Raw genomic sequence first — 23430 nt, forward strand, 5'->3', positions numbered from 1 at the left:
CAACCTAAGTATGAGTATGCATCAGCAAAGGAATGGAGAAATAAACTACACCTGCATGCATCAACATGGAGAATTCTCAAAAATAACATTGAATAAAAAACAAACAAAAACTGCAAAGGGTATCTACCATCAGAAATAATTTATGTAAAATACAAAACCATGTTCAAATTCTTTACAGATCTATACATATGCAATAAAAATATAAAACATATGTGGTAACACAAACATATACACCAATTTGAAGTTAATGGTTACATCTGGAGAGATTCGAAGCAAACATGGCAAATAATAATGTTTCTTAAGCCTGTGTGGTGGTACATGAGTGTTATGTTATTTTTGGTATATATCTCAGTGTTTAAAATATTTCATAACAATACAGAAAACCTGTAGAATACAATTAAAAAGCAAATTCTGAAATTTTCATGTACATTAAAAAATAACTAGAGAGTAAACTAAGAGAAAGGGCCCTTATATTCTTTTAAAAAATTTTTATTTCACTGAAGTATAGTTGTACATTCTTTTTCATATTCTTTTCCCATTATGGTTTATCATAAGATACTGAATATAGTTCCCATAGCTATGCAGTAGGACCTTATAAATTTTTTTATTACTTTGCTTTGACAACATCAACAAATACCAAACTGAAATTGAGTAAGTATGACAATACTGATTTCCTCTCATGTTCTCAAAATAAATTTTTTTTTACATTGTTAGTAAACATTTTATTTCCCTATGTGTCTCTATTGTAAACATACAGTTTGAATTGTTAAATTACATTATCTATTATTATTACTAGTTAAGGAACATTTGGGCTCCAAAATCACTGCAGATGGTGATTGTAGCCATGAAATTAAAAGACGCTTACTCCTTGGAAGAAAAGTTATGAGCAACCTAGATAGTATATTCTAAAGCAGGGACATTACTTTGCTGACTAAGGTCCATCTAGTCAAGGCTATGGTTTTTCCAGTAGTCATGTATGGATGTGAGTTGAACTGTGAAGAAGGCTGAGTGCCGAAGAATTGATGCTTTTGAACTGTGGTGTTGGAGAAGACTCTTGAGAGTCCCTTGGACTGCAAGGAGATCCAACCAGTCCATTCTGAAGGAGATCAGCCCTGGGATTTCTTTGGAAGGAATGATGCTAAAGCCGAAACTCCAGTACTTTGGCCACCTCATGCGAAGAGTTGACTCATTGGAAAAGACTTTGATGCTGGGAGGGATTGGGGGCAGGAGGAGAAGGGGACGACAGAGGATGAGATGGCTGGATGGTATCACTGACTCGATGGACGTGAGTCTGAGTGAACTCTGGGAGTTTGTCATGGACAGGGAGGCCTGGCATGCTGCAATTCATGGGGTCGCAAAGAGTCGGACACGACTGAGCGACTGAACTGAACTGAAGGAACATTAAAAGTAACATATACGTACTCATAATTCTAGAAGCTTTCTCATTATTTATATTAAATGTGACAATTCCTATAAAGCCCTGCACAATGGCATTATCAAAGAATAAAAAAGTACACCAAGTCAATTCTTGCTATAATATTTGTGTCAAAATAAATTTTGATAAAAGTCAACCTATCTATAAGTTCATAACAACAGATGTTATAGTAACCTGAATCCTTATAGTAACCTATACACCTTACAGTAACCTGAATCCTGTAGAATATTTCTACATTTTTAGAAAAACTTGCTAAACTTACCAAATTCGAAGCTACTTATTATATATAATCTTCTATTTCTTATTGAAATACTGTCCCTAGCTCCCCCAAGCCAAGGTTTAGTTCTAGAAGCATACAGAAAAGGGAAATGCAGAAGTATATACTTATCCTCACCTTGCAACAGATCTTCAGAACAAGTCTCTAAATAATATTTCACATATGCAAAACCAAACAAAGGCAAAATTAACTGCCTGGTTGCAAGAGTAAGACCTAAATGCTGAGTATTGCTGTTAGTTTTGGAAAAGTTATTCTGTGCAGAGCTGGGTTTGATGGCAGTTGAATTTCTTAGATCAGGTCAATAGAAGAAGAAAATGATGTTCTAGTACAGAAGGTTTTATTTTCAACCTTTTTAAAATAGATTCTTCAGTCCTGCTGATATGAAAGTAGAACTAATATAATTACAGCTCTGTGAAGCAAAGCATTACTGAAAAGTTATCCACAAGAGAAAAACAGCATGAAATAGAGTTTTCTCAACAGGCAGCCTGGATTCTGCAGAAACATATTAACAGGCTAATTATTTTCTAGTTTTTTGAAATATGAATGGAAACTTCTTTTACCAGATATTAAATTTTATTCTTATCCTTTATTAATGATGGCACTGCATGGAGCACATGCAAAGATAAACTTATCAGTGGAGCAGAGCTCACAGCTCTATGCAGACCCTCAATGATACATGAGAAGATTACATGCCAAATTAATCTCTCAAAAGGGTAGAAGCAGGAACAAATCAGAGGGCAACCCAAGATTCTTGATGTGTAAGAATCTTGCAAAGTGGGTTTAAAACTTTTCTGGGTGACTGATACACTTGCCTCCTTCAGAAAGAATCCCTGCAAATAAAGATGACATCACAAAAAGCACTGGGGAAGGAAGAAGTCATAAATAGTGCTGCACTTATTAAAAATAGTGTTGTGCTTATTTAAAAGAAAATAAAAAGCCAATTTAGAGATGGTTGGATGGCATTGACAATGGACATGATTTTGAGCAAACTCATGGATGGTGGTGGACAGGGTAGATGGTGATGGACAGGGAAGCCTGGCGTGCTGCTGTCCATGGGGTCGCAAAGAGTCAGACACGACTGAGCAACTGAACAACAACAACTTGTATCACACCCCTCAAAAATTCCAAGTGGATCAGAGTTAGATGTAAATAATGAATGCATTAAAACACTAACTCATCTGTGGAAGGGAGAGGACTCCCTGTTAATAAAGTAGAAATAACCATAGGGAAAGAAGCATAGTTTTGACTTTAAAAAGTAGATTATTTTGGGGGGGGGCGTCAAAAACTGTAAACAAAAATAAAAGCTAAAGCACAAAGTGGGAAAAATATTCACAACAGATACGACATTTACTGGAGAGTCTTTTATGTCAGGCACCAAAGGACACCAAAAACTTCTAAAGAAACTTGTATTTTTGATCAGAACAAAGCGATTGAATCTCACCATATAATCTGAATTATGTCAACTTGGTTGAGATAGAAACTCTCACAATGGATGATACAGTGTCCTTTTTCATAGCTACTTGACCCAGTTGAGAACCTAATTCCTCTAAGTGCCTCAGTTCGGTTGTGATTTTCAAATTTAAGATGTGGAGGGCTGGTTTCCTGGTGGTTTCACAATAGACCCTATGCTAAAAAGGAAGTGCTAGGTTTGTCCTAAACTTCTATTTTGCCCCTTCAAGTTCACATGCAAGGGAGTAGGAAGCAAGGTATTGAATAAAATATATTTGTTGATGTGCTTTTTACTGTGCTGGGTGCTTGACATGCATTAAAATCATTTAATCCTAACTGCATTGTGATGGAAGTATCAACTGTATTTTTCATGAGGCGATGCAAGTTGGTAGACTTTTATTCCACAGGCACTGTCTCTGCTAAAACACTGCTTTTCATTTTGCATTTTATTTTGCCCAAGCAAAATGGTAATTACTGAGATGTCTTCTGTTATTAAAAAAACACATCATACATGGGCATTACTATGTAGTTAGGGCAAAAATTCTGTTGTTACTCATCAAAAGTATGTGATGTAAAAATCCCAACATCTTAAAAAACTAGTTTTCTAGCTATCACCCATTCATACACTCTGTAAAACCTCTGCCTGAAATATGGATGATAAAACAGTACAAAAGCAGGTTGAATAGAAGGAGAAAAAATGAAATCAAATTAAAGCATCTCACCCTCATTAATTTTGCTTCTAGCCCAGGAAGTGCACAAAGAACCATCCTAAGATGAGCTTTGGAAAAGGTTTCTAATTATGGTTTGGATACAGGTATTGATGATGCACAGACTCTCTTTTTTGCTTTAGTAAGCCATACAAGCTATTCCAGGGGCAACAGTGGACTGTTAGTTATACTCTGGTTTGGTAATTCCACATATACTCTTCTTTTAGGTATAAAATAGTTCAAATATACAACAAAGCAAAAATACAATGTTAACAGGCAGTAAGCACCCATCAGCGAAATTGTGCAGATATCAAATGTTTGGGCTCTATTCACTTAACTGTTTTCTTGCACCTATACATAATCTAAGAAGATATACTAGAGCTCATCTCGAGGTAGCCGCTTGCCTAAAGTTAGGTATATCTCTCTGGTGTACATGTTTACCCTTTTATAACATACGTAAGTGGTACAAATAACAATGTACAATAGCTTTTGTTTTAAAAATTTACACAAACAGTATCTTACTAATATACCCTTTCGTAACTTTTTTCACTCAAATTGTGTTTATGTGGATATACGAAGGTCCCCTTCATCTTCCCAGATGCATAGTGTTTATTGTGAGAACAAACAACAGTTTGATTCTCCATTTCTCCTAACAATGGGCCTTTAGGTGGTTTCCACAGTTTCGTTATTAGAAACCACGTTCAAGTGAAGTCTCCTACGCGCATGTGTGGAAGTTTGCTATGGTTGACACCTAGAAGTAGAAATGCTTGGTTGTAAAGGGTATACACATTTTCATTTTATTTCACTTGTGACGAACTGCTCTCCAAAGTGATTTTTATCAGTTTATATACCTATTCCATCACTAGCAAGATGAGAGTTCCTCTACCCACATCCTCACCAATACTTGGTTTTATCAGATTTACTAACTTTTGCCAGTCTGAAAGGTGTGAAATGGCATCTCCCCAGGGGTTTAATTTGCATTTCCTTGATTACAAGTGAAAAGGAGCAGCAGCATCTCTTTGCCCATTCATGTTTCTTCTTGGGTGAATGATCTATTCATATCTGCACCTCTTTCCCTTTTCCCTATGAGTTGCCTGTATTCTTTTTTTCTTTCAAATCGTTGGCATAATTCTTTAGATATTCTGTATACTAATCTTTGGTTCTTTATATGGGTTGCAAATAACTTCTACCAGTCTGAGACTTGTCTTTTACTTTGCTTATGGTTTCTTCTGCCAGTCACCACTAGGAAAGGAAGACATTTTCTAATCAATAAATCTAGAGGAACCCTGGCCTTCTGGAATACGACACCCTTCAAGGACCAAGCTAAAGAATTTGTAGATGAAATGATCTTATAATCAGACAGCTTAGCATTTCATTCAGATATAGTACACAGGAGTGCAAATGAGGTGTCCTTTGAGAAGAAAAATGTTTCCTGAGTGTTAACCTACAAAATTCAAACATGTTAGTATAGACATGCAAATTATTTTAGAGGGATAGAAAGTCTCCTAGACCAGGAGTAGATCTGTTAAATGCATCAACATATTTAAAGAAAGAACTGGCCATTCACTAGCAGGTGAGAGAAACTTGGAAGAAAAAGTGGGGTGGAGACTATGAAGATGTTGGTATCGCCCATCCAGACAGAGTCCAGGAGAAGAGTCTTAATCAATGGACCAAGAATATTATCACCCCACTGGTAAGGCCACAGCAAGGATTATGGTGGGGCTGGATCCAATTGGTCTTCTTAGCCTAGTGACATTAAATATTAGATAATGAACTAGGAGGCAGCATAACAGGTTCATAGGGCAGCTGCTTCAACCAGACTGACTGAGTTCAATTTCTTGCTTCATCACTTACTATGTAACCTTGTACAAGCTCTTTCCTCTACTGAGAAAACAAGAATAATAGGAATACCTAACTCATAGTGTTATGAAGGCTAAATGAATGAATACATGTTCCTGGCCATTAAGAAACATTCAATGTATGTTATTGAAATACTCAAATGCCAAAAGACAGACAGGGGAAATATACAAAATGGAATGGTCAGAAGCTTAAGTAAACATCAGAACTAAGAAGATACACAGTGGAAGCTGACTTGGACCAAATGAGGTGGGGAAAGCAATTGAGCTTTCACCACCAACAGCAAAGTCCAGGACAAGAGCTGTGCAGACCTGTGCTATTTTGTGCTGGTCAGAACCATATTCTGAAACTTGAGCAAGTAGCAGAGCAGAGGAGAAAAGGGGTGGTTTGAAAGAATGGGATTATTTAGCCTCAAGCAGAAGACTAAAGGAAAGACAGAACCAAACTGTGTGTGTGCAGGTGCGCACGTGTGTGTGGCCTCAGAGAGCAAGCAGAAAGAGGACCAGTGAAGGACAGGAGCTGCAAAAGCAGCATGTTTCACCTGGCTGTACAACAGGAAGCCAGTGAGTTATCTGCTAGTAGAACTATTTCATTATAGCATGGATCCTCAGCAGGCTGGGAAGGCAGCATTTTGAGCATTTAATAAGGTTTGGAGCTGATGTTCCTAAGATCTCTTTGACGGAAGTTTTGGGTTTTGCCTTCATAATGAGTGGCAACCAGGGGCCACGGGTGATCTTTGTTGGTCCATCAGGCTGTGCCTGTATAGTCATGCCCTCGGGCTCTTCAGATTGTGCGGGTGAGGTGGGGTGGTGCAGAGGAAGGTGCTTGCTGTATGGTCAATGGTCCCCAAGCAGTTTTCCAGAACTTTCTTTTGTAGCAGATTTGTTCATTCATTCGTTAATATTCACTGCTAGAGAGACTGCTTAAACTCTATCTAAAATAAATTGCTGCATTCTGGGAGTTTTGTGGCATTTGTTATGTTAGGTGCTCATTGTAGGGTAAGGGAATTAGAGAAGGCGAGGTTCGGAAAAAGAACGAGACTGGCACTTTACAGGAACAGATCACCTTTAATGAGGCAAGAAGGGGCAGCAGTCAGATTAGTGAGCTGTTGCACTAACCCAAGAAAAAAGTAAGTATATATAGGCATATATGTGGAAATCTACTGTCTTAAGGAGGCCTGTTCTTTTCCAAGGTTGTTCAGGTTAGTTATCTCTTAAATGGCTGGGGCAAGGAATTCTGGAGATTGGCCAGAGGATGGAACCAGCTGGGAGCTGGGTATAATCAAATTAAGGTCCATTTTTTTCTTGGGGCGAGAGAGTTCTTTGTTTTGCATAGAATGGTGGGGAGGACCCGGAGGGGCGTTTTAACTCCAGGCTGTTTTGAGCCGTGTAACTTTCCTTCACTCATGTCTTTGTTTTGTTACTGTCACTTGGCTTTGTTATGTGTAATCAGAGTGGTTGAATAGGTTACCACCTTGCATCCTCAACTGGGAGACAAGGCACCTTCATTGTACAACTGGCTTAATGGTATAAACTCAGGTGGGAATGGTAATCACTCTGATGTGTGATTATTTTCAAATGTTATCCAGTGGCAAACTTTGGACTAAAAGATCTAGACACCTTCCTTTAACACTGCTGGCAATGCTGTTACAGGCCCTTTCCTGTTATACACATTTCCTTTCTATGTTTCCTACTTCTTCTCACATTCTGTCCCCTATCAGGACCTTCTAGCACCCCCAGTACCCTCAACTCTAATTCTTTCCTCTCCTATACTCAGCAGCACCTCTTTCTCTTCCCCAGTTGAGTTTTATCTATTTTCTGACTTTCTTGTTGAATCGCCTTTCTCACAATGTATTGTCCTCTTATATGTCCCCTGATCTGTTGGAAGCAGAAATGTCTCATTATTTGGGTGGAAATTTGGTTTACACTCAAAAGAAAAACACTGTTTCCGCTATATTAAAAACAACTTTCAGCTGGTTGCAAAGGGAACTGATGAGGTTTGCATGCATGTTCATATTCAGTTCCCCTTTGTGGCCAGTGCGACTTGAAAAACACTGGAACACACAGGGTCAGCTCTTGTGCAGACTGATTATAGAGTTCCAAATATATGTGGCAAGTGGTGAAGAGGAGTCAGCTAAATAAGTAAATGAGGGCCTCATGCTCTGTCAGCTGGCATTTGTGATCCTGCAAATAACTAAACCTCCAGTAATAAGTACAACTTAGCATGGTGGAGGGAATGCTACTAGAGGGGCAAGCTAAATGAATCATCTTTCTATATCCTTTTAGGCTCTAGTATTGGAGATATCTGGGGCTTCCCCGCTGGTTCAGATGGTAAAGAATCTGCCAGTGATGCAGGAGACAGGGGTTCGATCCCTGGGTTGGGAAAGTCCCCTGGAGGAGGGTGTGGCAACCCACTCCAGTATTCTTTTTTTTTTTTTACATGTAATATAGATCTTTTATCTCACCTACATTCTTATATTGAACTATTAATTAAAAAAAATACAAATTTATTTATTTTAATTGGAGGTTAATTACTTTACAATATTGTATTGGTTTTGTCATACATCAACATGAATCTGCCACAGGCATACACGTGTTCCCCCACTCCAGTATTCTTGTCTGGAGAATCCCATGGACAGAGGAGCCCGATGGGCTACAGTCCATAGGGTCACAAAGAGTCGGATATGGCTGAAGTGACTTAGCAGGGCAATGGAGATATCATGTCCAGTTTAGTTTACTGATTCCTAAGATGTTGATGCTCACTCTTTCCATCTCCTGCTTGACCATGTCTAATTTACCTTGATTCATGGACCTAACATTCCAGGTTCCTATGCAGTATTGTTCCTTACAGCACTGAACTTTACTTTCACCACCAGACACATCCACAAACGAACGTTGTTTCTGCTTTGGCCCAGCCACTTCATTCTTTCTGGGAGCTATTAGTAATCGGCCTCCACTCTTAGGATCCACTTCTTACAATCAGGTTAGCAGAAAGAGACTTTTCCTATAGTTTTACTGAAAAGCTAGATTAGTTCTAGAAATAGAAAGGGGCTATTTACAGAGGATAAAAAGTACAAAGGAAAGAGTGTGGATTCCTGATACTTTCAATACACCTCTTCATAGAAGAAACGAGCAAAAGAAAATGACAGCTCCAAGACTGAAGTGAGGCACAGAGGGTATGTCTTTGCAAAGTAAAGTTTTATTTTTGGATGTTATGCAAGAAACAATGCACTCTGAGGTACGCATACTATATTAATCCTTAGTACTTTGAGGGAAAAAAATATAAAAATCTAGTTAGAACATTGCTGTTGCAAGTGTATTAAAGAAAAGATGGTAGATTAAAATTCTCTGCAGCTCTTCCCATCCAGAAGTGGAGTCTGCCCATCTCTTGAGTCTGAGCAGGTACTGTGACTTGCTTTGACCAATAAAATGTAGTGGACATTGTACGGCATCTGAGAAAAGCCTTAAGAGGCCTCGCAGCTTCCAGTTTTGTGCTCCTAGAACCCCAAGACCACCCAGGGTAAATAAACTCAGGATGAAAAATTACATGGAGAGAGATACTTAGCCTGTACCACCATCTCAGCTGAGGCTCCAGACATGAGTGAGGCCATCGCGGACCACTGAGGCTCAGCTGAGCTGCCCGATAATGAAGAAGCTGCATGAATGACCCCAGAACAAACTGCAGGATTGAGTCATCAAAGCTAGGCGTGGTTTGGTATGCAGCAGTAGATAAATGATGCACATAATATTAAAAGTCTGTATGCCATTAATTTCTAACAGGTGACAACAAATATAGTAAGTAATTTCATTGACAAAAAAGACAATGCCTTGAATTATTTTGCTTAAAAGCTGTGTGTGTGTATCTGGGTATGAAAGAGAGAGGGAGAGAAATATATTTTCCACACCACTGAAGAGTGGGGAGTGGAAGGGCTATTGAAGATTTAGTGATGAACAATGTGTTGACAGAGATAAAAACAAGCATATGCTGCGTGATGAGGCAACTGGTTAGGTGATCTCTTAAGAGGAAGGGATCTACAGAGTTTGTTAAGTAGACAGGAAGAAGTGACTACAGGGGAGGGTCAAGGTAATTTCTCCTCTGCTCTCTTCATTAGGTAAAAGACCTTTTAAATGACATCGGTTAATAACATGACGCGACATGCTGTTTTCATTACAAGCCTTTTAGTATTATTTGAGTTTACAAAACTATGTACAGGAATTGCTATGATTAAAAAACGTTAAGAAAAGCTACAGATATGAGAAAAATTTTCATATAATAAAATGTCAGACTTTCTTTTTACCACTATGGTAATTGGAGTTCTGAATGACTTTATGAAGGTAACGCTTGTGGTAATCACTAGTATCAAGCAAAACAAAATCTCCAAAGGACATAGCCTATTAAAGACAGATTAGTATCAATGGGTTTTCAGCTTAAGGACAGAAATCCATTGTCCATACAATGACTTTTATCTTACCACGTTTAAAGTGTTTTCCAGCTACGAAAATAAAGAAGTTTATCATTTTCTCAGAGCTTAAAAAAAACCCTAAACTTTTAACTGTTCTAATTTTCTAGCCGGAATATAGTGCAAAGCAGGCAGCTTATGCTTCAGCCTTTAACAGCAAAAGAGGTTTAACTAGGGCTGGTAGTAGATTGCCCTCTACTGGTCAAAGTATCACCAAAGAAATAATTTTCTACAGACTTTCTGTGTTAAAATTTAACTGTGGTTGCTTCTTTTCAATTTTCTCTACCAAATACTTCTGGCGATATGGAATTCCAGAGAACTTATATTTCCTGGCTTCAATATTTATTTGTAGGTTTATTAAAACTACATTTTAGACTGGCTTTTGATGGAGCAAGAACAAGAGACTACATGGTAATATTAGAAACTATAACACACATAGTACAATTTGAGAAATATCTAATGAAACACCAACGCTTGCTTAGAGTGATACCTTAAAATGACTACTTCAAGTCTAATGTATCTCTACCAGTCAAACATTATGAAGACACAACCACCAATATAAGAAATGATTCAGACAAGGATCACCAATGAATGCTAAAATCCACTGGGTAAAACGGGAAAAAATATATTTAGAGAGTCTCAAAATATGACACCCTCAGATTACTTATCAATTGCAAAGGGCAAAAGCACCAGTATAATGGAGAAGTGAAGTGAAGTTGCTCAGTCGTGTCCGACTCTTTGCAACTCCATGGACTGTAGCCCACCAGGCTTCTCCATCCATGGAATTTTCCAGGCATGAGTACTGGAGTGGGTTGCCGTTTCCTTCTCCAGGGGAATCTTCCCAACCCAGGGATTGAACCCGGGTCTCCTGCATTGCAGGCAGACGCTTTACCATCTAAGTCACCAGGGAATCTGTATAATGGAGAGTTGGCGGCAATTAATAAATGTCCAGATTGAAACTTGATACAGTTTTGGTCACCAGGGATATTTGGTCACCTTTACCTAAACAGTCCAGATTCTGGTAGCAGGGAAGAATATGGGATCTGAAGTCACACTAACAGTGACTTCAGTAATAGCCCTACAATATACCAGTTGTAGTACCATCAACAAGTTATTTATCCTCTATGGACCTAAGTCTCCTCACCTAGGAAATGACAGTAATAATGGTACCCATCTCAGAGATATTTTAAGTAAATATAGCATAAAAATAAATGAATTAATATGTATATAAAGCACTTCAGTGGTTATCATTTGTTATTATTATAAATTTCTTAAAAGTGGTTCTCAGGAAAGCTTGTTACTGCAATACTTGGGGCTCTTAATAAGAGAAAATAAATACAGACACTAATAGGTATAGGATGTAAGACCCTATATACTCAACTCTTTACTCATCTTCCTTTGACATCTTTTTTTCCCTTGAATAAAATAGTGACACAGAGCAGCAGACTTACCCTCCAGACAATCTTATCTAGAGATTCCAAAGAAGTGATTGGTAATAAAATGGCCAGGACGTGGTCTTTAGAAGAAAGGGGCAGTGATGAGGGTTCTGGGCTCTGATACATGATGCCTTTTTAAGTCCCTAAATCTTACTGCAGGTCATAATCCAAGTCACCAGGGTGTAGGTGTATGTATATATTTTATACCTGTGACAATAAAATGGCCTAAATTATTTTAAGAATTCTATCATCCAATGTTCCATTTTCAGAAATTTTAGTCTACTTTTGGCTTTTCAAAGAACTTGAAAACAAAAAGGTAGGTAGGTTCTGAAGCATGATATGAATCAAACTTGATTGACTCAAAGATGTTGAAATTCTAAATTTGACTGTCCTCAAAAATATCTTTGCCTCATCTAATCCAATGCTGAAGTTTCCCTCTCCCTAAAATCTGCTAATTTCCCATCTGCTTTCCAACTGCCACCTCTGTGGAGATTCTAGTGCTAATGACTGCTACCATGTTTCAACGGTGTGCATTTCTAGAAGACAATGTACCCAGTACGTCCAAGCGTATCTGGAAAGACAAAAGCCAAAGGTGAAGTATAGTGAAACTCTAATTGGCAGTTCCATTTTATGTTTTGTCATCAGACCTTTCTTACAAAAGAAAAGAAAGAAAGAAAGAAAGTGAAGTCGCTCAGTCGTGTCCCACTCTTTGCGACCTCATGGACTGTAACCTACCAGGTTCCTCTGTCCATGGGATTTTCCAGGCAAGAGTACTGGAGTGGGTTGCCATTTCCTTCTCCAGAGGTAATCACTCTTCTGTGCTATTATACATTTTCACCCTTTGGACTATAATTTCTGTTTTGTTTTTTTTTTTTAAACAGTTCTTGAGGGAAATACTTCCGAGCCAGCTTGTAGCAGCAAGTAGAGGATCTTCACACCCTGATTAAGGGTGAGACAGCCATGATTATAGCTGCTCGTGGTAGATGGTGAGGCCTGAGCACAGTGCAGCTGGAGACAGAGACAGGGATGTGGCCAGACACCACATCCTGAAGAGAGCAGGGACCTCAGAGAGCCTTGAACAAACCACAGCTTTGAGTAACAAGTCTCTGTTTCACTCCTCCTAAAGGTAACTGCTGGCTCGGGTGTGCAGTAAACTGGATAAAGGCTTCCACTGCCCCCTCATCCCACTCCCCCTTGAAGAAATAATTATCTTTTGAATGTGAAGTTCTAATGTGGACCACATAAGGCATGTCTTCTCTTACTGCACACCAGCCTCCCAATGCCCTGAGCTTCTGAGTCATCAGAGACAGGGCTTTAAAGACCCACTGTTGCCATTTTAGAAGACACTAAGCTGGTAGGTCAAAATAACTGCTTAGTTTAAGCACAATGGTACAGGTATGACTGAGCTGTCTTGTGTCCTCTGGGTTCTGGCTCTGAGGCAAGTTGAAAAGGGACCCTGTCCTAATCCCAGTGATCCACCAGGAAAGCTTTTTTTTTTTTTTTTTTTTAAGGAAAGCTCTTATATACCCCTGCTGAATACAGCTCACTGTGGATTGTCAAACTGCACTGGAGCATGTGTGCCCTTTGAATGTCTAACATCTCAAAAGCAGGAAACTTCATACATGGCAGGACTTACACTCTGGGGAATTACTTTAATACCTCAAGGAGTAAATCATAAGGGTCAGGGCCAGTATTTGGCAGAGGATATAGGAAGTAATTTGGAGAAGGCAATGGCACCCCACTGCAGTACTCTTGCCTGGAAACTCTCATGGACAAAGGAGCCTGGTAGGCTGCAGTCCATGGGGTCGCTGAGAGTCGGACACGGCTCAGTGACTTCACTTTCACTTTTCACTTTCATGCATTGGAGAAGGAAATGGCAACCCACTCCAGTGTTCTTGCCTGGAGAATCCCAGGGACGGGGGAGCCTGGTGGGCTGCCGTCTATGGGGTCGCACAGAGTCAGTCAGATACGACTGAAGCGACTTAGCAGCAGCAGCAGCAGCAGCATAGGAAGTAATTAGAATGGTTAGGCAAGAGCATTTAGACTTGGAAACAGAAGCAGAACTTTGAAGAAGAGAAGCATGGGAAAGATGAATAAGAACCAAAGAAAACTATAGGTGACCTAAATGAGAAAAGTCCAAGGGGCCACTTTGACAGAGAACTTGCAATTCTTGACATTTCTGCCTAGGCTATATTTCTGGTAATTCTCTGACATCCACACCTTTTACCAATTGCAGTGTCTTAGAAAAATATAAATAAAATTTTCCTTCTATTTCAATTAGGGAACTCAAAATCACTAAACTCATAAAGACTTTACACTGATATTGATGGAATAAAAATTAGCTTAATGAAGTCCAAAGTTTTCCAAGAAAGAATAAAATTGGGCTTCAGTTCTCCCAGTCAATTCTGCTACCTCAGAGCCTAGAAACCCTGTCTATGAATAAAATTATTGAAAACTCGACTCTAGTTTACTTACCCTTACTAACTCTAGAGAAAAACCAGTAATTGCTGCAAAGGTAGAGGGTGAGGTTGAAAAAAAACCCAAAAAACCCAAACATGTGCCTTAAAGTAAATTCACTAGTTGTGCCACCTTGGGCAGGTTATACTTCTTCAGTGACCTCCACACACTACTGGAAACACAGCAACATTTGTGAAATGAATTGCACTGTTTAGGAAAACTACAGAGCATTAAAAAAAAATCAAAATAGAGGAAGAAAAGGTGAAAATTACACCTATCCAGGCATTCTTGCCAGATAAATTATGTCATCTGACTCTCATTTTAAGCAGTACTTCTGACTCTTCCTTTGTTCAATGGTTGATTGCCATCTGTGGTAGCCAGCATCCAAGATGGCTCCCCACAACCATCATCTCCCGATGTTTATACCTCCCACACTGAATCACTGCTGGCCTTAGGCGACCAACAGAATACTGAGAAGTGATAGTGTTGACTTTAGAGGCTAGATTAAAAAAAAGGCATTGAAACTATGGCCTTGTTCTCTTCAATTACTTGCTCTGTCAGGACAGATGGCTACATGACCTTGGGCAACTTATGTGACTTTTCCGAGGTTCAGTTTTCCTCACCTATAAAATGAAGACACTTATTTCATAGTATTTATTTCACAGAGTATTGCGAAGACTACATAAGACATGCATGTAAAGCATTTAACAGGATCCCTGGCACATAACAGGCTTTCATTAAATGAGGCTAATACTAGCGGTGGTGGTGATAGAAGCTGCAGTAGGAGCAATTGATTGGATGCGAGATGTGAAGGAAAGAGAGGAATCAAGGATGATTCCTAGGTTTTTAGCTTGAATAACTGAAGAAGTGATGGTATCATCTACTGAGTTTGGGGACAATGGAAGATAAATTGTAGAGAGTAAGGACATTCTTTTTTCTTGGACCAAAGGTGCTTAACCTCAAAAAGGTAATATTAAAATTATCTTTTGATCACTTATAAACAGGATTCCTTTTACATTCTTCCTTCTCTAAATTATTTCAAACTGTTTTCTAAAAATTTTATTTATTAATTGGTAGAAAATTGCTTTACAATTTTGTGTTGGTTTCTGCCGTACAACAATGCAAATCAGTCTATATATATCCTTTCCCTCCCTCTCTCTATCCTACCCTTCTAGGTCATCACAGAGGGCCAGGCTGGGCTCCCTGTGTTATTTAGCAACCTCTCACTAACTATTTCACACATGATAGTGTATGTATGTCAAAACTACTTTCTCCATTTATCCCACACTCCCTCTCTGTGTCTACAACTCCATTCTCAACTAGGTTCATCAGTACCACTTTTCTAGATTTCATATATATGTGTTAATATACGATACTTGTTTTTCTCTTTCTGACTTACTTCACTCTGTAAAAGAGCCTCTAGGCTCATCCACCTCACTACAACTGACACAAATTCATTCCTTTTTATGGCCGAATAATATTCCATTGTATAAATTTACTACAATTTCTTTATCCATTCATCTGTTGATGGACATCTAGACTATTTTTTGTTCTAAATAATTTCTTCCTGGAACATGAAGAATTGTTGAAATGAAAATGATAGGAATTCCAGAGGCCAGATTACTCTGCAATCAACGGCTATGTATCCCCAGATGAGTCACTCTTCTTAATTAAATGATGGCAAATATTGCAAAGATGAATAACAGCAGAACAAAATCCAGACAGTCAGGTAGTCCTCATTATTATTTTAAAGAGAAATATCAGCAAGCATTAGGGTGAATTTATCCAATCAACAAGAAATAAGATAAGCATGATGGGTTATGAGAAATGGCAAAGTATATTTCTTAATTTTAAATGAAGATTGTTACAGATAACTGAAGTGCTTGAGCCTGATGAAATTAGATTGCTGTTCCCATCCTCAGACTCCCACTGGTGTAACTATGGTACTTAGCGTTCATTTAGTTAATAGTTAATAGACTGATGAAACAATCCTGTACATCAAATTGGTTTCACAGTTCTTTATATTGTAATATAATTATTGATTTGAGGCATATTTGGTCTTCATTTCTGGCACTTTCCAGGATTTCCCAAATTCATAATGAAATGCTCCAAACAATGTACTGCTTTTGAATCTGAATGGAGGCAGCAGAGAACAATCTGAAGTAGAATGGGTTAGTCTACTGGGGAAATGGCAACCTATGCAAGTATTCTTGCTGGGATAATCCCATGGACAGAGGAGCCTGGTGGGCTACAGTCCATGGGGTCACAAAGAGTTGGATATGACACAGCAACTGAGTGCCCGCATGTGCACACACACGCGCACACCGCCCCCCCCCCACACCCAAGATGAGACCAAAACCCTTGAGTATAGTCTGTGCTTACAGTGTACTGCTCTGGGCCTTACTTCTTTATCCCCCAGTTCTATGATATTTGATTCCAGTAACCTCCTACAAGTAAAACAACTTTGAATTCTGCTTCCCTTTATTTACAATAAAGCTGAGTTGCAAACAAGCCGTCCACAAATGATTCTACAGATAAGTTTGTACCAATATTTTAGAGGGTTACTATGGAATGGTTCCCTCTACCACTTTATTTTTACACAAGTAACTAGCCACGGGGACTAAACCTTTGAACTTAACTTCTGCCAAGCATGCTAATGAGGCTAAGTGAGGTGTAACCAGTTCATGAAATAATAATAAGGAAGCACAGCGTATATATTGTCCACCAACTTCCTCCCACTATAGAAAAAGAGAAATGAGTTTTTTTTTTTTGAGAAGGTAGTTGCTACATTCACCATAACTATTGCATTTCTTCAATACTGTGTTTAATTTCCTTTCTTCCCACTGTAGTTGGTGTCATGCAAGAATCTATTCTCCTTGAGTAAAACTGAAAGATAATGGAAGACTGATGATCGGAGAATTATAAGTCTGAAATTGAGCATCACCACCCCGAACAACAGAGCCTTGGCTGGCATAAACTACTGATACAGGTAAGACTGATCACTCAGTTTGAGCTTAAAAGTTAACTCTTTATATAAAAACTCTAACAGGATTAAAATGTTTACATTTTAAAACTGATCATTAAGAAAGGTCAGCATATTAATTATGTAAGTAACCGTTAGTAGCTAAAGTTAGAATTATAGACGTCTTTCATTTGTCAAATTAGCAGAGGTACAATGTGTTACAGGACTGATTGAAGACAGGCATTCTGCTGAGCAGAATGCAGACTTGCACACATTTTCTAGAGAGCCATTCTGTATATGTAACATGCGATTGTTATTTGATTTCTTAAGCCTTATGGTTTCTAAATTTTAGAAAATAATTATCTAGTAGTTTTATAATCAAACTTTACTTTTAAAGGAGAGGTACATAGTAGATACAAGCTTGATGTTTGGCAAGCTAAAGATGGTCAACTAGTTGTTGTCTGTTATACTGAAGGTGCCTCTAGAGTCTCAAGGTCATCCATCCGATAAAGCTAGCCTCTGTGAAGTTCTTTTTACCTGTCGTCTGTTCTGAAGCATCTGCTAGGGTGAAATAGAAAAGCAAGGCAATGGCAATGAATAAGATGATGACAGATGCTCTATGTGGTGGCCTAGCTTTTTTTTAATATATAAAAAGAATACCATTCATTAATACAAAAGCATCACCTTTATAGATTTTAGTACACAACGCATTATCTATACAAGGCAGTAGTTAGTGTTTTTCTTTAACATCATCACAAAAGGAAGTTCCATTCTTTATGTACTATAAACAACCACTTTGATCAGGTAATTTTTTTTCTTAAGAAATAAACTGGCTAATTTCACTCTCTGATTTTTAAATCAATTCCCATTTGCCAGGGTGTACTGGACTCAGATACAAACTCACTCTGAAGCATATGCACCATTTTCTAAATAAAAATTGCAAAGCAACAAAATAACATGATAGACACTGGTAGACATTAAGGGTCCTAGTATTTGAACCTAGAGATACCCAAGCTTTCAAGCCTTTGAGTGAAGATTTGTTTAAAAAGTAAGTTCAAAATTACAGTGGTATATTTTGGGAAAAATCCCTACTTTTATAATCTAAGATGCAAAAAATATAATCTGATGCTGAATAGGGGTAAAGAGTAAAATATCCCTGAGGGGCTATGAGCACATAACAATCTCAGAAGGCACTGTTTAGCAAAAAAATTTTGTGTTTATCAAAAGAGAGAATGAGAAGAAAAAGACTGAGTATCCTTATTCTAGATTATAAAAGAGTGGAGAATGGGGTACTTAGAAATGTATGGTGAAAAATACGGAGAACTGAAGCACATTCTGAAAAGAGCTCATGGTTTTTATTTGACCAGAATCCAAAACCTTCTCTTATTTCCAACTAAAAGAAAAATAAAGGAATGAGAAAAATATGAAAAGGAGTCTGTATGTGTACCTTTTGAAGCAGAGACATTTAAAAACAAGACATTGAAGAGGCCAAATCATACCTGCATTTATACTGTGGTTAAAGTATCTTCTAAAACAACAAAAAACAAAACATTTCTCTGAAAAACCAAGGTACTAAGTTACACACAAAGACACATGAGGGCGCTCTAACCAACAAGCAATAGCAACTACGGTTTGATTCAGAATCTTTAAATTTTTACTAAAGTATGATAGATGAGCATTAAATATCTGAAATAAGAAATTACTGATGACATTCAGTAAGGACTCTGGTATCCTGGTGTCTATCCTTGGTCACTACATTTTTCTTCTGTTTAACTCAAGATCTTGCCTGAATGTTGACAAAGAATTAAGTTTACTTCTGAAATACGAAAGAGACTCTTCTAATAGTATTGGATTAGAGAGAAGCTCCTTAACTTAGCCATGAAAAGACACCATTTTAAAAAGTATTTATGGACAATTAAGGTGGTAATTTGGAGAAGGAAATGGCAACCTACTCTAGTATTCTTGCCTGGAGAATCCCATGGACAGAGGGGCCTTGGAGGCTGCTGTCCATAGGGTCGCACAGAGTTGGACACGACGGAAGCGACTTAGCATGCCTGCATGCACTGGAGAAGGAAATGGCACCCACTCCAGTGTGCCTGCCTGGAGAATCCCAGGGACAGAGGGGCCTGGCGGGCTGCCGTCTATGGGGTCGCACAGAGTTGGACACGACTGAAGCGACTTCAGCAGCAGCAGCAGCAGCAGCAGCAGCAGCAGCAGCAGCAGCAGCAGCAGCAGCAGCAAGGTGGTAATTAAAAATTGGTCTTCTGTTAACATGACCACAAAATACTTTTGCAACAGTTTCCTTTGGTCAGTAAATATTGCTTGCATGTGCCTTTAAATTCTAAAAATTACCTTCCTAGGCCAAAATCAATTCTATTTTACAAACTACCTTAAAATCTAGTATAAGAATTACACGTTTCTCTAGTATAAAAGAATAAATCTCAGGCATTTAACTATTTCTATCAAATTTTATTCTTTAGACAAAGGCACCATCCACAATATTCAACTTCCTGCTTTTATTTCAATCGGACAATCGGGATTAGAAAAGGTGAGAAGGCATCTATACTTTCCCTTTCCATTCACTATATTTATGTTACTATTTTATTTTAGCCAATGCTTAAAAAAGTATTTAGTTTAAATACCATTTGTAATTTTAATATTAAATATCTGCAATTCTGTTCTAGCTCCTGTGGCAAAATTCAAGGAAATCTGATATAAATGAGTAACAACTCAACATGTATTCAACCATCCAAGATCTCTTACATGGCTTTACCGATCATTTATACCTTCCTTTGTATCATTGGTCTGTTTGGAAATTCTCTCTCCCAGTGGATATTTTTAACAAAAATAGCTAAGAAAACATCAACACACATCTACCTAGCACATCTTGTGACTGCAAACTTACTCGTGTGCAGTGCCATGCCTTTCATGGGTATCTATTTCCTGAAAGGTTTTCAGTGGGAATATCAATCTCCACAATGCAGAGTGGTCAATTTTTTGGGAACTCTATCCATGCATGTAAGTATGTTTGTCAGCCTCTTAATTTTAAGCTGGATTGCCATAAGCCGCTATGCTACCTTAATGAAAAAGGATTCCACACAAGAGACCACTTCGTGTTATGAGAAAGTATTTTATGGCCACTTACTGAAAAAATTTCGCCAGCCCAACTTTGCTAGAAAGCTATGTGTTTACATATGGATAGTTGTTCTGGGCATAATTATTCCAATTATCATATACTACTCAGTTGAAGAGGCCACAAAAGGGGAAGAGACGAAGTGCTATAATTTACAGATGGAACGAGGAGCCGAGATCTCTCAGACTGCAGGCCTCATTGGAACCACATTTATTGGATTTTCATTTTTAGTTGTCCTAACATCATACTATTCTTTTGTCAACCATCTGAGAAAAATAAGGACTTGTACATCCATTACAGAGAAAGATCTGACTTACAGCTCTGTGAAAAGGCACCTTTTGGTCATTCAGATTCTACTAATAGTTTGCTTCCTTCCATACAGCATTTTTAAACCCATTTTTTTTGTTGTACACCGCAGAGTGGAATGTCAGCAACTGAATCATTTAATTGAAATAAAAAACATCCTCACCTGCCTTGCATCAGCCAGAAGTAGCACAGACCCCATTATATTTCTTTTTTTAGATAAAACATTCAAGAAGACACTATACAATCTCTTTACAAAACCTGATGCACCCCATCTGCAACCCTCTGATTGATTTCTGAATGGAAAACACCACCAAACAGAAAAGTGTTCATATGACCCTACTGGGGCCCCTAAACGACGGGTTTAACAGGTCATAGCTTGGTTGATAATAGGCATCAAGAAAGCCTCTTTGGCTTCTAAAAACAAAATCAACCAACCAACCAACATAAAACTCACTTTATGGTTCTACTTAGAGTGAAAGCTGAGATGGCAGAGACTTATAGAGGCAAAAGACAAGCATACTGCAAGGAGCCGACCACATATGAAACCACCAGATGATTTTCTGTTTAAACTCAACCATGGATGCTTCTACGCAAAGCACAATAATTCAAAACTATAGGATAAAGCAGCAAATGGTTTATGACTTTCCTACTTTCTAGTAATTAGATTACAAGGGTCCATGTATGGGTAATGTATTGTTGGTAACTTTTAAAACAAGTATAAGAAAAAGTAAATAAGAAATTTCCTCATTTAAGTCCTATCTAAGTGTATGAATAACATACTGTAAAAAATCCAAGGTTTTATAAATACATTATTTATTTGGTATTATCTGGTCCACGATCCTGGGAGAAGGAATATTCATTGATTCCAGTATTTATTAAGTAGATGTTATTTATAAATACACTTAAATATTTGGATTGGGCTTTGTCAAAATAAAAATGTCATTACATTCTGTTGATTCTCCTCTGTATTCAATATAAATAATGTTATTAGTGACAAACAGTACCTAGCATGTAAATGTGTTCAATTAATTTTTGTGAAATAAATGAATGAATGAATGATAGGCAGTATAACAGTATCACCATTGTGAGACTGGTCTCTGGAGTTAGAGTCCCTAGATTCAATCCTAGTTCCAACTCTTATTTAGCTGGACAATCTTAGGGAAATCACCCTCTGTAAGTGTTAATTTCTTCATTTGTAGAACAGAAAAATGCTATGTAATTCACAGGTACTATTATTAAGCCAGATGATGTTACTACTATGAGTAGCTCTCATTTACTAAGCACGTGCTATGTGCTTACAGGTTTCACATTATTATTTTAATCATCACAACCTTGATGTGTGCCAATTAACTGATTGAAAACACTGAAGTGCATAGTTAAATAAGTCATCTAAAATTTTCTCAAATATTTACCTAAATATTTAAAGAGTAAGCCTTTCTTTATGGTCATTTCTTTCTTAGATGCAATCTTGTAAGACAAATGATGATGGCTATATTCTGTATTATATACAATATAATTAAAAATAAAAAAGAATGTGTGTTTATCTTCCTAAAGAGACCACAAGCAACTTTGGAGCTTTAGTCTATTTCCTATTTCTGCTCCTAAGGTACTTGCAATTGCTCGGATAAGAACCAAACATAAACAGCTGAACAAAATTGAAGTTGAATAAACCTGAACTGTAACCTGCTACTTCATTAGACACTGCTTAAAGACTCATCTATTCCCTACATGGTAATTTCTTCAGTGCTCAAAAAGAAGTTTAAAGTTAGTTCACATAGCACTCTTAAGCCTTTCATCTCATAGCATGTTTTGTTCCAGAATTTAAAATGTAGAAACAATTCACATTACACAGAAACAAATCTGTGTGATTTTCATTGAAAAAGAATAGAAATCAGTAAATAATTTTTTTTCCTTTTTTTACTTCAATGTTTAAATGAGAGAAGAAAATGTTCAGAGAAACATGTGAAAAAACAGATGCTGGCTTCAAATATTTATAGTATACAACTATTCTTTTATAGCAGCAATCTTATTTCTGGCTGATTATTTTTAATTTGCATAGACAAAGGAAGACCTGGGAATTCCAGGTGACTCCTTAAGTGTTGGCTGTAAACAAGGGTGTCTAATCTAGTAATTTCATAGACATGAGAATCACATATTAACTCAAAGTCGGCCAAAACACCCAAGTTTCTCCACAGTTACAGCAATACTTTCTTACATAAGTTTTAAAACCCAAACTCATTAGACTAAGAAGAATTGAGAAGCTGATCGATAGTTCTCATTTAACATAAGCAATGCTGAATCAAATCTCACTTCACTTAGGAGTTTTAAAAATATATGTAACTTCTGAAAATCATTATTAAAAACATCACTTTATACCACTATTTAAATAAAAGATACTACACCAAAGTAGACTTCTCTACATTAGAAAAAGGCAGAAAAGGAGATATGCAATTTCTCAAGTTACTCATTCTGGTAGAAAACTTCCGTTTTAATTCTCTGTACTGAGCTTATTAATCACCATGTTTATCTTTACACCATAGATGCTTTCATGAATAGGTGATTGCAAATTATGTTGAATTTTCTGTGTAATTGAGGAACTGACTATTTAATGTCATGGCAAATATTTTATAGGAAGTATCACTTTCTAAAATGTATCCTAAATTTGAAGTGTGGATTTCAGGAAAGTGATGCTTTTAATGTGAGTTAACATCAAACACAATTGCAGAAACCCTAAATTTTGACTTAAAGATTGACAAGATTGTGTCTTAACAGGCATGACAAAGGTTTATTTCCCCCTTTATCCTTTCACATATACACTCCCATTAAGGCAACCTGCAAACTATTAATCAGGAACATGAACAATTAAGACTAGAACAGCAAAATGAAGGATGGAGTACTCCTCCTGGAAGTGAGTTTCTATTCTTTGGGGAGAACAGGAAGATGCTGGAGAAG

At 37.6% G+C, this 23430-nt stretch overlaps 2 protein-coding genes across 14 annotated transcripts in view; one reads left to right on the plus strand and one right to left on the minus strand.

Moving 5' to 3' along the window:
- Positions 1-23430, minus strand: part of CASK (calcium/calmodulin dependent serine protein kinase) — a 375002-nt gene that overhangs the window by 152249 nt on the left and 199323 nt on the right. The gene's annotated exons all lie outside the window — the stretch shown is intronic.
- On the plus strand, positions 16843-22342 carry GPR82 (G protein-coupled receptor 82). Its single transcript, XM_005700908.3, has 3 exons — positions 16843-17066; positions 19520-19587; positions 19724-22342. The coding sequence occupies exon 3, from the start codon at positions 19758-19760 to the stop codon at positions 20766-20768; it is 1011 nt and encodes a 336-aa protein (XP_005700965.1). The 5' UTR covers positions 16843-17066; positions 19520-19587; positions 19724-19757; the 3' UTR covers positions 20769-22342.

Source organism: Capra hircus, unplaced genomic scaffold (genome assembly GCF_001704415.2).
Source record: "Capra hircus breed San Clemente unplaced genomic scaffold, ASM170441v1, whole genome shotgun sequence".
NCBI classification, from domain to species: Eukaryota; Metazoa; Chordata; class Mammalia; order Artiodactyla; family Bovidae; genus Capra; species Capra hircus.